The sequence below is a fragment of the Rhinolophus hipposideros genome (assembly GCF_964194185.1).
Source record: "Rhinolophus hipposideros genome assembly, chromosome: 11".
Taxonomy (NCBI): Eukaryota; Metazoa; Chordata; class Mammalia; order Chiroptera; family Rhinolophidae; genus Rhinolophus; species Rhinolophus hipposideros.
The window spans coordinates 71,527,901-71,543,510 of NC_138057.1; the positions used below are offsets into that span (position 1 = coordinate 71,527,901).

The 15,610-nt window shown below is 41.1% G+C and overlaps 1 protein-coding gene across 4 annotated transcripts in view; it reads left to right on the plus strand.

The window, feature by feature from the left end:
- CNTRL (centriolin) overlaps positions 1-15,610 on the plus strand; it is a 73,409-nt gene that overhangs the window by 38,807 nt on the left and 18,992 nt on the right. For 3 of the 4 annotated variants that reach the window (XM_081065655.1, XM_081065654.1, XM_081065656.1), the window contains 11 exons: positions 2,258-2,403; positions 3,002-3,209; positions 3,653-3,832; positions 5,749-5,928; positions 6,680-6,796; positions 7,085-7,244; positions 7,705-7,853; positions 9,518-9,707; positions 10,754-11,067; positions 12,895-13,100; positions 15,098-15,290. In XM_081065655.1, the coding sequence (XP_080921781.1) occupies positions 2,258-2,403; positions 3,002-3,209; positions 3,653-3,832; positions 5,749-5,928; positions 6,680-6,796; positions 7,085-7,244; positions 7,705-7,853; positions 9,518-9,707; positions 10,754-11,067; positions 12,895-13,100; positions 15,098-15,290 (2,043 nt within the window). The remainder of the gene's footprint in view (positions 1-2,257; positions 2,404-3,001; positions 3,210-3,652; positions 3,833-5,748; positions 5,929-6,679; positions 6,797-7,084; positions 7,245-7,704; positions 7,854-9,517; positions 9,708-10,753; positions 11,068-12,894; positions 13,101-15,097; positions 15,291-15,610) is intronic. The other variant, XR_013994399.1, reaches the window with a different exon arrangement.

Genomic DNA, 15,610 nt, shown 5'->3' on the forward strand with positions numbered 1-15,610 from the left:
TCTTAGCATTCTGCCGTTCTTATTTCAGTTAGTCCACATTTTTTTGCTGAATATTTTAAGGAAAATCTCCTGCATCTTTATTGCACTCATAAATACTTCAGTGTACATCTCTTCAAGAAAAGGACAAATCCACTTCATGGACGGTGTAGACGTCTGACCACTGCGCTGTACACCTGACGCTGAATAATATGGAATGTAAACTATAATTAAATATATATATACACACACACACACACACACACACACACATATATATATATATATGTGTATATGTATATATATATATATATATATATATATATTTGGTCATGGGAAGTGGAGTACAGCATAGGGAATAGAGTCAATGGAATTGTAACAGCTACGTACGATGTCAGAGGGATGGTAGATTGGGGGGTATCACTTTGTGAGGGGTGTAAATATCTAACTATTACATTGTTTTGTACACCTGAAACTAATAAAAAAATTTAAAAAGAGAAAAGGAAAGGACTAAAATACATTCTTCAGGGGCCTTCTCCTCCAGGGTAGAACTGAAGTCAGCTTTCCAGAATGCTGGCCCGTGCTGTGAGACTACCTGAGTTAGAACTCAGTCCTCTGGTAACTGGGCCTACTGACCTCCTGATTCTGTGTACAAGTTAAACTCACTCTCCATTTGGCTTTGTCAGAACCCATTTAGTTGCAATGAACCAAACCTACTAACATTAACTCAAGAAAGGAGACAGCTTGCCAGGACCCAGCGCTGCTCTGTCAGCCTTTTTGGTGGATTCACAGGCCTCTCATTGCTCCTTCTCTGGCTCTCTGGGCATTGTGATTGGCCCAACATGGACCCCAGCCCTGAACTGACATATTTTTACAGGTCCAGCTCTTATACAGACTTGCTGTACTAGATCTTGGTTCAACTTTTGGAGAGAATAAGAAATTGTTTTCTGGCCAGTCAGTGGATTGGCTGGCCTTAAGTCAGATTACCTGCAGCCAGGATTAGACACTGTAGTACAAATATGGCCACTGGGCATGGACAGTTTATAGGTAAGAGGACTCCAGGTAGTACAGGTGCTTAGCATATTCATTGCAATTCTAAATTCTCAATTTTAGTTCACATTGTTGCACTCAGTTTGAAGTAAATTAATCACTCAGGTAGGTATTCAAGAGAATACAGTTAGTAGCTTAGGATATAGAACTGGTTTTCTTTATAATTAGAAAAATTTAGCAGTTTCTTTTTACTTGAAAGAACCATTGTCTGAATTTAATTCTGTGGTTTAGATGTGTTTGTTTGTTGGTAGTGAAAATATGCTGATACGTAACAAATAGTCCCACAGAGAAGTATAAGCTATTAGAGAAGCTTCCGTATTAGATGGTCCATTTTTCAGTTGATTGGCAGATGGATCTGAGTATGAGAAAGTGTTTTTTGTTCTTCTAACTTTGAATTCAGAACATTCTTAAGCATATACAAAAATAGAATCCTCATGTATATACCATCTATCTTCAACAACTACGGCCAATCTTATTTCATCTATAAAGCCCTCTACACCCTGTCCCTCACACCTATTCACACACTGAATTATTTTGAAGTAAATCTGAAACGTTTTATTCTGTTTGTAAATACTGTACTATTTATTGTATGTATCTCTAAAAAATAAGGGCTTAAAAAAGCATAAGCATGGATACCATTGTTACACCTAAAATAATTCTCTAATATCAAAAACCTTATCAGTATTCACATTTTTCAAATTATCTCATCAATTTTCATAAGTGTTTTGTTGGAATCAGGATCCAAATAAGGTATACACATCACATTTGGTTTACTTGATTCTTAAGTCTCTTGTAGTCTATAAGTTTTCTCTCGTTTTTCACTGTTATGTGTTAAAGAAAAACCAGATCTTTGTCCTGTAGAGTTTTCCATATTCTAGATTTTGCTGTTTGCATCCCCATAGTATTAATTTTGTCACATATGGAGGCTTATTTAGATTCAAGTTAGATTTTGGTAAGAAGACATAAGCCATTCATAGGCAGTGTTCATAGGTACTTCTTTTTCCATCACATCAGGAGACATCATAATGCCTGGTTGTGTCTTTTGTGACTTCAGATTGATCGGTAGATTCATATATATTGTCAGCCCAAGTGGAAAGGTTTTTAAAAAATTGGTAAAGGAGCTGAATAAAACTATCATATGACAAGTAATACAGGCTGTGTATGTGTATGTGGGTGTATTTTTTAATTTGGTTTTGGTAACTTTGTCTTCCCTATTTTATCCCTTCCATAGGATGACAATAACCTGTTAAAACAGCAACTTACAGATTTCCAGAATCACCTTAACAATGTGGTTGATGGTTTGATTCGTCCAGAAGACATGGCAACTCGTGTGGATGAGCTACGGAGAAAACTGAAGTCAGGAGCTGGGGAAATGAGGTAATGGAAAATGAAAACCTCGAAGTATACAAAGTATACAGTGGGCCAAGGTGTGAGGGTCAATAATGAACTCACCTTTCCAAGTACTGTGAATGGATGATGTGTTTGTAAGGTTCCCCCTTATCATATTTCCATGATTGAGACATAAGATTGCTGAATTCAAATTGCCTGTCACTGATTTCTTTTTACATTTTAAATCTTTCATACTTTTTGGTATTATTTAACTTAAAAAAACATAAAGGTTTTAAGAATATCTCTTTCTTGAAAGTTCATTGCATATGGTCAGGGAGTAAAGCCACATCATGCATTTTAAATAGAAAACAAATATGAAAAACAACTGAGGCTAATTGAAATATATGAAATGGACATTTATTCTTTGAGTAAACATTGTTAGGCTGTTCAGAACCTGTGCTTTCAGAGTGACAGCAGACATTTGATAAAACAACAGTTTGTACTTAGGAGATGCTCAGTAAGTTGCTATGGATTGACACCAGACCCATTCCATACAACTCTTTTTACTTCTGATGTTACCAGCATGTTTGTACCCAGCATCAGAATAAAATGTCACATTTATGCCATCTTTTATCCCCCTTACCAGAGTCCATAGTCCTTCAGATGTCTTAGGGAAAAGTCTTGCTGATTTGCAGAAACAATTCAATGAAATTCTTGCATGCTCCCAGTGGGAAAGAGAGGAAGCACAAGTGAGAGAGAGAAAACTGCAAGAAGAAATGGCTCTGCAGCAGGAGAAACTGGCAAACGGACAAGAAGAGTTCAGGCGAGCCTGTGAGAGAGCCCTTGAAGCAAGAGTAAGAAAAGGGCAAGAGGTAGTGGAGGGGAGTGTTTGGCAAATACTCACGTTTTCAGCAAATTACAGTGTTTTCTCTCTCATGTAAATACAGTATAAATGTTGTTATTTTTCACTCATAACAAGTCGTGCAGGGTGTGACTAAAACTCAACCCTGAATATGGCTTCTGATGTCAAAGTCAGGCTTCCTTGTAACAGTGTTTTCTTTGTCCTGGAAGTAAGGCAGAGTATAGTATGGTGCCAGAATCTGATTTTTCTTGATGTAATTATTTTAATGAGACAAACATTAAAATGGATCCTAGAGAATATTCAACAGAAAACCATTCCGGGTAACTCGTACTAAATTTCCTTACACTATTTAGTAAAATGAGATATAATACTCTAAAAAGTTTTTACTTTGCTTAAAACCGTATTTTTAACTTGGAAACTCCCATTTCCTTACAGATTAATTTTGATAAGAGGCAACATGAAGCAAGAATCCAGCAGTTGGAGCACGAAATTCACTACTTGCAAGAAAATCTAAAAAGTATGGAGGAAATCCAAGGCCTTACAGATCTTCAACTTCAGGAAGCTGATGAAGAGAAGGAGAGAATTCTGGCTCAACTCCAAGAGTTAGAGAAAAAGGTGGGAAGACTAGGAAAGCGAGGCACAGGAGTTCCTCCTGCCCCCTGCGATCAGGCCTGCAACCTCTGGTTGCATTGCTGGCCCAGAGGTGAACCTGACCTGAGAAAACCTGGATGCATGTCATCAAATCAAGGGTGCCGTGATAGATGCAAACAAGAGAATTGGGAATGTGAGAGTGACTTGAGAGCCAGTTAGGTGGTACTTAAATGCCATTGGCATGAGTTTGACTCCTTTGAAACTCCTGGCCCAATTGGACACATCGTGGGAAATTAAATTCCTCATCTTTCTTTCTAACACCCTTTCCTCTCTGAACTTCTCCATCCCATCTCTACCTTGCACTCCCATTGTCACACCTTAGACCTGGTCCAATTTAGAAATCGTGCCTACCACCTCTGAAATCACAAACTGGTGTCCCATTCTGATTGTAAGCTCTTATCTTCCCAGCACCCCCGACTCTGATGATTTTTCAAACTTATTGAGAATTCCAGTGCGTTAGTACCGCCTTTACTGTCTGTTAAGCCTTCCTGTCTTTATTTTCCTCCTTACCCAACTTAAATTCCATAGTCTACCGCTATAGCCATTTTTGCAAATATCCTTAAATCCCTTGCCCTTTTCTCTTCTCTTACTTTCCTGACAGAACTACAACTCTCTGCTTTCTTTGGGCTTGCACATGCTAAATATTCCTAGAGAAAAAAAATCACCCTTCCAGGCATAGTAGTATCACTATAAACTCTTGGTTACCAACCTCAAATGGGCAACTTTACCCCTTTCTCTAGTAAGCTCATTCTCCCATATGCTTCTTTGTGTCATACCTTCTCCCTTCTCCCAACTACCCTCTCCTTTCTCACACCCACCCTCTCCCTTCTCACCTCCCCTCTCCCTTCTCATACCTACCCTCTCCCTTCTCATACCTACCCTCTCCCTTCTCATAACTACCCTCTCCATTCTCCCAGTCTCAGTGGATGACTTGCTTCATACTTTACTAAGAACCCATAAGTCCCCCAAGTCTCACTGAGTTCTCCTCCAAAATATATCTGGAATATATATTCTTTTTCAACGCTCCCACCCTAACTCCAGCCATCATTTCTCTCCTGGACCACTGCTATGGCCAGTTTTACTCATGACCTTGCTCCACAGAGCAGCAAACATGTCCTTTAAGAAACATGAATTGCTTCCTGTCAGTTCCAGCTCTGTCTCCCTCCCCACTCTAGTAGCATCCTTATTTTAAGGATAAAGATCAAAATTCTTAAGCCCATTAGGCCCTGCATAATTGCCTCTGTTTAGCTCTCTCTCCTTTTCTTACCATGTTTCTTCTTTCAGTTCATCAAATATGCCAAGTTCTGTGTTCCCTCCTGGTCTTCCCTCATGCCATTCCCTCCTGGACCACGTTCCTCCACTGTTCTCCCTGACTGCCCCCTTGCCACCAATCTGGGTCTCTCTCCTGCTCGTCTCTCAAATGGTACCCTGTTCAGTCCAAGCACAATCTTAGTTATACATTTGTCTGAGTATTTGTTTAAATTAATATCTGCCTCTCTTTCGCTCCTTGAGGGCAGAAGCCAAGTCTGTTTTGTTTACCACCATATGCCTATTGCCTGAGTCAGTGATTTCAGGTGGCTGGTCCGTCACTTGGTGATGGTGCCAAGAAATGTTTTTCCAATGAATGAATGAATTTATGATCGTTAAGATTCTTGACCAAGAAGACTGATTTCATTCCAAGTTTAATATACAGTTTTGAGATGATTTTATTTATTCATTCTCTTAGTGAGTATTTGTCGGACACCTGCTATGTACAGCTATTACTGTAGGCACGAGGCGTGGAGCAATGGACAGAGTCCCTGCCGTCCCTCACGGGAGCTTACATCTTAATTCATTGCTACCAAATGATTCATCTGTTTAATTAATGTCTTTTATTTTAGAAAAAACTTGAAGACGCCAAATCTCAGGAGCAGTTTCTTAGTTTAGATAAAGAATTAAAGAAACTAAAGAAAGCTGTGGCCGCCTCTGATAAGGTAGCCACAGCTGAGCTCACCATTGCTAAAGACCAGCTGAAGTCCCTTCATGGAGCTGTTATGAAGATTAACCAGGAGCGAGCAGAGGTGAGTCTACACGTACAGAGCAAGTTTTCACCAGAGCTGCTGCTGTCACAAAACATAGCAACTTGTATTACTGATCTATTGTGGTAGACTTTGACTATTTTTTTAAACCACTAGAAAGTTGTCTGTTTCCCTTCAGACCTGAAGATTGTGTTTCCCCCATCACAGCCTTGCCATATATCCTGCACTGTATGGAGTCCTGAAAGGAACCATCGAATGAAACATACATCCCTGCCTCAAAGTGTAGGGATCCGCTTAGGAAGGTGGCTATCAAGACACACCTGAACAAAGGTCTTAAAGGCTTGCCATACAGTCCTTCTGAACTCGGACTTTTCATCTTGTGCAGTCACATGATTAATATTCACCGAGTAGGGCTATTATAACTCCTGACTGAGACAGTGTCTCTTACAGTCTTTATAGGGTGCAAATGCTAATGCAATTAAGACAATAGATCATAGGAGAGAAAAGTCTAATGGTGAGAGTCCAGAGAGACACCAGTCATGGAAGACTATAGAACAGTGAAGAAAGAATTAGCCCTTGCTCTTTCTGATGCAGCACCCTGCCTACTTGTCCCCATAGAGGGGTGGCGCAGGTGCCCACAGGAAAAGGTGGGACTTGGTGCCACGTGTATGTGGGGTAGCCAGGCAAGTGCTCTGATGAAAGCAGAGTAATCAAACTGGGAGGAAGAAAGAAATGAAGAGGACAACCTGGGATGGCAGTGGTGCCTTTCTCATACCTCTCTCTGTCCCAGTAGGAGTTGCAGGAAACAGAGAGGTTCAGCAAAAAGGCAGCACAAGCCGCCAGGGATCTGATGCGAGCAGAGGCGGAGATCGAACTCCTGCAGAATCTCCTCAGAGACAAAGAGGAGCAGGTCAGTGCGGAAACCTGAGACCTCTTACTGGGTCCTTATTAGTTCCTAAAAGACTGATCACTGTAGGTAACAAGGTGACATCTCAAAGAATTTGGAAGTGCAATCACTAGTCCGTACTTTATTCTCTAGTATGTACCAGGTACAGTGCAGTGTAATTATAAGGAGTAGTATGGTTTCCTCATTAGTAAAGTGTAAATAAAAGTTACAGAATTATAATTAAGTGGCAAGGATGAATACACATGGGAAAATCTATTCATTGGCAACCTTGTGTGTGTGATTTCTCAATAGTTTCAAATTGAGATGGAGAAAGTAGATGTGGGCAGCAGAGGAGCAAACTCACAGGTTCTAGAAATCGAGAAACTGAATGAAACAATGGAGAGACAAAGGGCAGAGATCACAAGGCTGCGGAATTTACTAGACCTCACAGGGGCTGGTAAAGTATTGGCTGGTAAGTATTGGGCTTTGTTTTTGGTAGTGGTTTTGTAGTTCTAAAATCAAAATCATCTTGTGTGTGTTTGACCGCTAACAAATTTATATAATGGTTACAGTTCAGTTCCATGTTTGATCATTAGCTTAATAAATAAAAGAATTAAAAAAAAATTTACGTAAGTATAGTATGAAGGGGTTTGATTACAAAGAGACGAGATTTATTTTTGTATTTTCAAAAGAAATAATGTTTACAAATCTGTTTCTTTTCTTTCTCTGGCTTCCTGTATAAGTGAACAACAGAAAGATATATCTGTCCTCTTTAAGTGTAAGCAAAATCTCATTACCAAAGTGCAGGCTGAAAGTCAGCTTTGAGGAACTGATAAAAGTCATTGACTATCATGGAATCACTTTTGTATTTTGAGAGAGAAAGGAAGTAGATAGTTTTATAGCCAACGTCATACATTGGCTTTCCTTTACAGATAACAAAGGAAGCTTTGAAAATGTTTTGGAAGAAATTGCCGAACTTCGACGTGAAGTTTCTTATCAGAATGATTACATCAGCAGTATGGTGGATCCCTTCAAAAGACGAGGCTATTGGTACTTTATGCCACCACCATCATCATCAAAAGTAGGAAGTCTCTGGTGTTGGGAGTGTATACTGAATTTTCTTGAAGAAAGTGTGACAATGTTCCCTTCTCCAAATTTGTGAACGAGTGGCAAGAACAATATATGTAGGCTAAGCCATGCATTGAACTTTTTAAGTGTTTTTAATATTTGAGATGAAAATAGGGCCTTCCCAAGGAATGTAGCAATTGCCCATTTATGCTTAGGTTCGTGGGGTCCCTAATTAGGATCCTGTGAGGGGATAAGATGACGAGCCCAGAGAGCCTATTGAAAATGGGTATAGAATTGTGCAGATGCTCAAACAGAAAAATAGGCACCTGGATTTCATTTCATTTTAACAAACATTCATTCAGTGCTTACTGAAACCTAGGTCGAGGACTAGGCCTAGTCCTTCACTAGGGGAGGGGTCAAGGGGTGCCCTCCCTTGGGGAGGGGTGCCATGATGGATGATACAGCCCCTGCTCTCAAAGAGCTCACTGGCTGGCAGGGAAGATCGGCGCACGAATGTAACCACAAAACAGTGACGTGATGTGACAGCAGACTGACCTGTGTGCGCTAGCTGCAGGGGCTCATCTTGTGGGGAAGTGTGGGAAGGAAGGCTTCACAAGCAGGGCTGTGAAGTCAGTCCTTAGCATTCCGGAAGGGATGGGCTTTTAGGAGGGAAGAAACAGCTCGTGTAGAAGAGGAGAGTTGGTTTAGCCAATGGCAGGTATCCTGTGGGGCCGGAAGGTTGGATGGGAACGGGGAAAGGTGAAGCTAGAAAAGTAGATTGGGGTCATGCTTTTATAAAAAGGGCCTCAAAGATCCCTTGCACTTAATTATGTAGTCCTTAGGAAACTGAGGTTGTGTGTGATGTGATCAGAGCTGTAGTTTAGGAAGAATAATTGGGCTGAGTGTGGAGGCGAGACTGGTGGTGGAGAACTCTGTGTGCGGCTGTTTGAACTCATTCAGTTGAAGGACAGGAGCCAGAGCTGGAGCAGAGGAGATGGCATGGAGGGGCATTCAGGAGACAGAGTGATCAGAGCTTGGGGCCTGAGTGTGGGAAGGGAGCAGAGGACTGTAAGTGACACCCATCCACAGCAGAACAGCTGGGTGACATCCCACTGTAATCAGCTGACATGCAGCAGCCAGAGAGAAGCAGCTCTGACATGCTAGGATCCCAGGGCGTGTAGACTTAGAACCCCAAAGAGCAGAATCTGAGATTCTTCCCCCAGAAACCTAAAGGAAGCCAACATCGTTAGCACAACCAGGCTGGAGGTAGAAGCGGTGTGGGTGAGAGAAGGTGAGGGAGAGTAGCAGAGTAGAGCTTTAAAGCCCTGTCAAGCTCCCAGGGCATCAGGACACTTACAGCCCCAGAGGCCCTTGAAAGTTCACTACGGTCCTTTGCCTCCGTTGCTGGGCCATCAAGGACAATGCAAAAGAAGAGAAACCACTAGAAAAGACCAGTACTGGAGAAACCACTAGAAAAGACCAGACGCTGACTGACACCCATGCGTCTTACATGACCATGTAATCACGTCTCACTTCTGGCTGTGAAAAGTGAGAATTACAATATATGAAGCAAAACCAGTTCTTTCTCAACTTTGATACATCTCTGGATGTTGACATTCTTCAAAATCGGCCTTTTCATTTGTAATGGTTAGTCTGCTCTGTTGTCATTTATTTTAGGTTTCCAGCCACAGTTCCCAGGCCACCAAGGACTCTGGTGTTGGCCTAAAGTACACAGCCTCCACTCCTATTAGGAAACCACAGCCTGAGCGGCAGGATGGGAAAGAAGGCAGTGGGCCTCCACCTGCCTCGGGATACTGGGTGTATTCTCCCATCAGGAGTGGGTTACATAAATCATTTTCAAATAGAGGTAAGTTAAGTCATATAAAGAAAGTTGCTGTTCTCATGCCCGTTTAATAACCTTTTAGTGGTTTCCTGAAATCGCTACAACACAGTCCCAACTCCTTAGCTTGCTCTGCGAAGCCCTCTGTGCTTTGGTCTTGGCCAGTGACCTTGTCCTCTTGTCTCACCTCCCAGCACTCTCCCACACATTAGCCATACCCAACAACATGCCAGCTTCCTCAGACCTCAATGTCCTTTTTCTTCCTTCCTCTCCCAAACCTATTTCTACTCATCCAGGCCCTCAAACAACTCCTTTGAGGAGCCTCCTTCCACCCTGCCTCCCCCTGACAAACTGAGCGGCTTCTTTGCCTGTGCTGGAGCATGGCAGCTTACACCCTTGAATCCTGGCATTAATTGGCTCAACTAAAAAGAAGTGTTAGAGGTCTGGCTCCTAAAGTTCTATGTGGAAGAGTCAGACCTGGGGTATCTCCTAGCTCTTTCACTAAGTAGCTGTGTAATCCTAGGCAGATTAGTTAGCTGCTCTGAAGTTGTTCATCTATAAAATGGGACTACCACAATCTGAGAATTGGTCCATTCAGGAACTATTTATTGAGTGCCTGCTGTGTGCTGGGTTCTGTCATCAGTAATAAACAGTTCCTGTTTGTAGGGGAGATGGGAAGTACACCAGCACCTGGGAGAGTGCTGTGTGTCATGACGGAGATAAATGCTGGGAGCTGTGGGATCTCAGCACATCTCTGTTGGTTTTCTTTGTAGCATAAAGCAGGCTTCCAAATGGTTGCTGAATAAATGAATGGAGTGAATGAGTGAATGAATGAGTGAATGAATACAGAATAAAACAAACCAACAGATAGGCATAAGAAAAACTCAACAATCAGCCCCTGAAAATAATTTGAATCCCTATTTTGACCTGCTTTTTAAAACTGCTTTTGAAATTTTTAATAGAATTTTATTGTCCCATCTCTGATATCTTGGCTTAAATGCTACTGTTTTCTGCTAAACGTGTTTACCTAGTAAGCCTTGGAGGTAAAACACTCTCTGTTTATTTCTTTCAAGATGCAGACAGTGGAGGAGATAGCCAGGAAGAGAGCGAGCTGGATGAGCAGGAGGCCGTCCCATTTGTGCCTCCTCCTGGTTACATGCTGTACACCGTGTTTCCTGATGGTTCTCCCGTGCCCCAGGGCATGGCCCTGTACGCACCACCTCCTCCCCTGCCCAACAATAGCCAGCCTCTCACCCCTGGCACTGTCGTTTATGGCCCACCTCCTGCTGGCGCCCCCATCGTGTATGGACCTCCTCCCCCCAACTTCTCCGTCCCCTTCATCCCTATGGGCGCGCTGCACTGCAACGTCCCGGAGCACCATAACTTAGTAAGTGGGAAGACGGGAGGCCCCTGTGCACACTGCGTCCGTGTGGGACTGAAAGGCTAATGTCCTTAACGATTCAACCTTCTTATGAATGGGTTAGATCCCAAAAGTCTGTTTGTAAGGCTGATGGTTAGAACTGAGTAAGCATTCTCATATAAAATACTGTCCTGGGCAGAAGTTAGGGTACCAGACCAGTCTACAAACCTGGTTTAACTATTTTATAACAAAAATGCTTTCCGTCCAGCAAGTAACCATTTTTAGAAAGTTTATTATATACTTTTCTACTGACAAGCACTATATTAATGTGTACGTATATTTATATACTAATGCCTGTACTTACACACACACATATATGCATATATGTGTATACACACATGTATGTGCTTGTACATACACAGGTATGAGCAGCATATAGCAGTGTTTTGATAGGGATCACCTCTGGGTGGTGAGATTTATTGATTTTTTTCTTTCTCTTCATTGTTTTTAACTGTATTCACAACTTTGTATTGTGTTTTTCCCACTTAATGTTATGAGCATTTCCTCATGGTTTTACATCTGTTTTTTAACAGTACGATTGCACAACATTTATTTATAGGCACTGTAGTTGACTTAACTGTGTGTAAATTGTTACTGTAGTTTATATTCTTTTCCTAGGTTAGATTCCAAGAAATGATTACTTTATAATCATTAGCTTACTTCATAACTTTTTAGTTTTAAAGAAATCACATGTATTACAAGCTCCTCCTTCAAACTCAAGACACCTGGAACTCTATCTTTTTCATTTTCTTATTAGCAGATTGAGAAGATGGTAAAACTAGGACACCTGGGTGCCAGCCACCAGCCCCCTTTTAACAGGTCAGACTGATTTCCAGGGGACTGCGTATATTTTACATACCGTGTTTCCCCAAAAATAAGACCTAGCCAGACAATCAGCTCTGATGCATCTTTTGGAGCAAAAATTAATATAAGACCCGGTCTTATTTTACTATAAGACTAGGTCTTATATAACATAATGTAAGCCCGGGTCTTGTATAACATAGCAACATAACATAACATAACATAACATAACATAACAACATAACATAATATAATATAACATACCGGGTCTAATATAATATAATGTAATATATAATACTAGGTCTTATATTAATTTTTGCTCCAAAAGACGCATTAGAGCTGATTGTCTGGCTAGGTCTTATTGTCAGGGAAACACGGTAGTTAAAAATGATAGTCATTCACATTATCTTGCAGTTTTCCAGTCCTCATTAAATTTATAGCAATTCTATTGGTTCAGCATTTGATGATCTCTTAAGCTGGTTTTTATCTTCAACAGTCACCAGCTGTTTCTGTAGTTTCCCAGGTGCACTTTCATACCTCCCGATATTTGCACATTATTTCTTCAACTTAGGTCTTTTCCATTTTATTTACTATTCAAAACCCAGGCAAAGCGCCTCTTCCTGTGGGCAGCCTTCTCAGATCACTCCTCTCCCATGTGCTCGGAGCAGAGAGACCTCTCTGTGTATCTCTTCTGCGAGATGCTGAACTCTGGAGGCAGAGATTATCCACAATAGGTACTTGGTGAAAATGTATCAACCACAGTTGGATTGACAGAAAAGTTAAAAGCTTTATTAGTCTACTAATTTCATCTATAGTATTAAATAATATGTGAAAAAAATGGCTCAACTTAATTTTTCTTTTTATATTGAAGCTTTAAAAGCTACCACCATTTTCAGGTCAGATATACATACCACTTTAACCACAGTTCATTGCAGGAAAGAGGGAAAACACTGTGTGATGTTTCAGTGTTGCCCTTTTTTCCCCTCTGTTCAGGAGAATGAAGTTTCTAGATTAGAAGACATAATGCAGCATTTAAAATCAAAGAAACAGGAGAAGTGGACGAGAGCATCCAAGCGGCAATCTGAGAAAGAAATGGAACAACTGCGTCACAATATTGATGATCTTTTGCAAGAGAAGAAAGACTTAGAGTCTGAAATAGAAGAATTACATAGAACCATCGAGAAACATCAACAGCGAAAGTAATTGTTGTTAGCCATTTTATTTTTATAATTCAGATGAATACAGTACTTGTTCATTAAGGTAACCTAAGTCAGTGTTGTCCAATAGAATTTTCTGTGATCTTGAAAATGTCCTAATCTGTACTGTCCAATACAATAGCCTCTAGCCATGTGTGGCTACTTAGCACATAAATGTGGCTAATGGAACTGAGGAACAGAATTTAATTTAATAGCCACGTGGTGATTACCATATTGGACAGTGTGATCCCTAAATTCCCTTAGCCAGTAATCCAGTTCAGCTCTTCTTGTCGTCTCTCCTGGAGAATGGCACAACTATCCCTCCTCTCCAGTTACCTGGCTAAAAGCAGGCTAAGTGTCTTCAACTCCTCCCCTCCCACACTCCCCCAGGCATCCAGCTAGTCTCCAAGTCTTCCTGACTCTGTACCGACAGACCTTCAAACTGGTCCCCTTCTTTCATCTCCACTGGCTTTTAATCAGTCTCATCCTCGCTCATCGCAGTAGCTTCCACACTAGCCTTCCTTGTCTAGTCTCTCTCTCTCTCTGTCTCTCTCTCTTTCTCTCTTTCTACCTTGACATGGCTGTAAGTCTCACTGTGCTGTGCCACTCTCCCAAGTGACTCTGTCCCGTCAGAATATACACCCCCTCCAGGATCTGAACCCTGCCCGTCTTTTTTATCCTTCTCTCCCACACACAGTGTTTGTTCTGGCCGTACTAACTTTGCTCTGGTTTCCCCAGACACCACGTTTTCTTCTGCCTCCCCACCTTTGCACATATTGTTCTCTGCCTAAAATGTCTTTCCTACCCCCCTGTCTAACTCCGACCTGTCTTTCCAGATGAAGGTCAGGGATCCCATTCCACAAAGTCTTTCTCATCTCAGGCTCCCCCAGTTTGGGATTGACAGCCTTGCGCTTAGTACTGTTTATCCCCTGCTGTAAGGAGCCTCCCCTGAGCCACAGCACCTGGTGAGGGGTCTGTTCAGGAATCAATCTCTGCTGAGTGGGCCACTTAGGTAGAAGCTCATCTTCTGCAGTTGTCGATGAATTATGACAGTTGCCCAGTTTTTGTCATTTAAGTCAGGCTTGCCCAAGCACCAGAGTTGCGGGGGAGACCTGTGGAGGATACGGGTGAGTGAGATATGGTCTCTGCCTTCTAATAGACCTGGCAGGGAAAAGCAAGGACCACACTAACAGAAGATGGGACTGGATGTTTGAAGGTTTGGAGGACGGTTAGATCTATTACTTTTATAGGTGTATGCGTATGTTGAGGGGTGTTTTTTTAAGGAGGATGGTACGGCAGTGGAATAACTACTTTTCCCAGATAAAAAAGTATAATAAAGGATCATTTTAAGGAATTTGGTAACACAAAAATGTTCAAAGAAAAAGTAAAATTCATCTCTATGTCTTCATTTAAAAAGAATATATCAGTGCATTTATTTTCATGTTTTTCTGTTACAGGTAGTTCGGTTTTCAAATAATTTTGACATGATAGCCTTGAGTTACCAAATCCTGTGTCATGCTTTTTGATTTGTCAGCTATTATCACCATAATTTTACTCTAGGAAAACAGACAAAATTAGGTGGTCTTTTGAGCAGCTGGGTCTTGAAGGATAGTTTCGAGGGAAAAGCTGATGATTGTAGCTGTGGTTTGACTTATTTTTATACCACAGAATAATAGAAGTATCAACATTGTGTTGACTAAGTGCTAACAAAAAAAATAATCTTTATATTAAAAAGGACAAATGAAGTGCATCATACATCATACAAATTATATACTTATTGTCAACAGTATGCCATGTTGAATAAAAAGGTAAACATAAAACTTGAACATAACCAAGTGTAGCTGCCTCTCCTACCCTTTCTCATATAAAGTTAGAAAATCATTGTGTATCTTTTTATCAGGTAGGCTACAAGTAGACACTTGTGTTGTCTACATTTAATTGTCTACATTATATTGTCTACATTTAACATTTCTTAACGTATGTGTATATACTTTTTTTAGAGACTTCATCAATGGAGATGTGGAGAGTCTTATGAATGAACTAGAAATGGAAAAATCACTCAAACACCATGAAGATATTGTAGATGAAATTGAGTGCATTGAGAAGACCCTTCTGAAACGTCGAGCAGAGCTCAGGGAAGCTGACCGACTGCTGGCGGAAGCTGAGAGTGAACTTTCATGCACAAAAGAGAAAGTATGTTCAGTGGTGGTTTGGGATGACTCAGCATGAAGGATTAGAAAGGAAATATGATAAGAGCACAGTTGTCCAAGTCAGACAACCCGGTTCCAGGCTGGACTCTGCTAGTCAAGTAGCTGTAAGAATCTAAGCAAGTCACTTAAGTCCCTAAGTTTTGCTTTCCTCATCCATAAATCCAGGCTAAGAACCCCTAGGCTGTTCGGTCTGAATTACATGAAGTAGCATATTTAAAACTCTTGAAGTCATTAGTGCCTGTCACATGCCACTTCCTTATCTCGTGTGTCTTTTTAAAAATTATTTTAGCTTTGATATCTGTA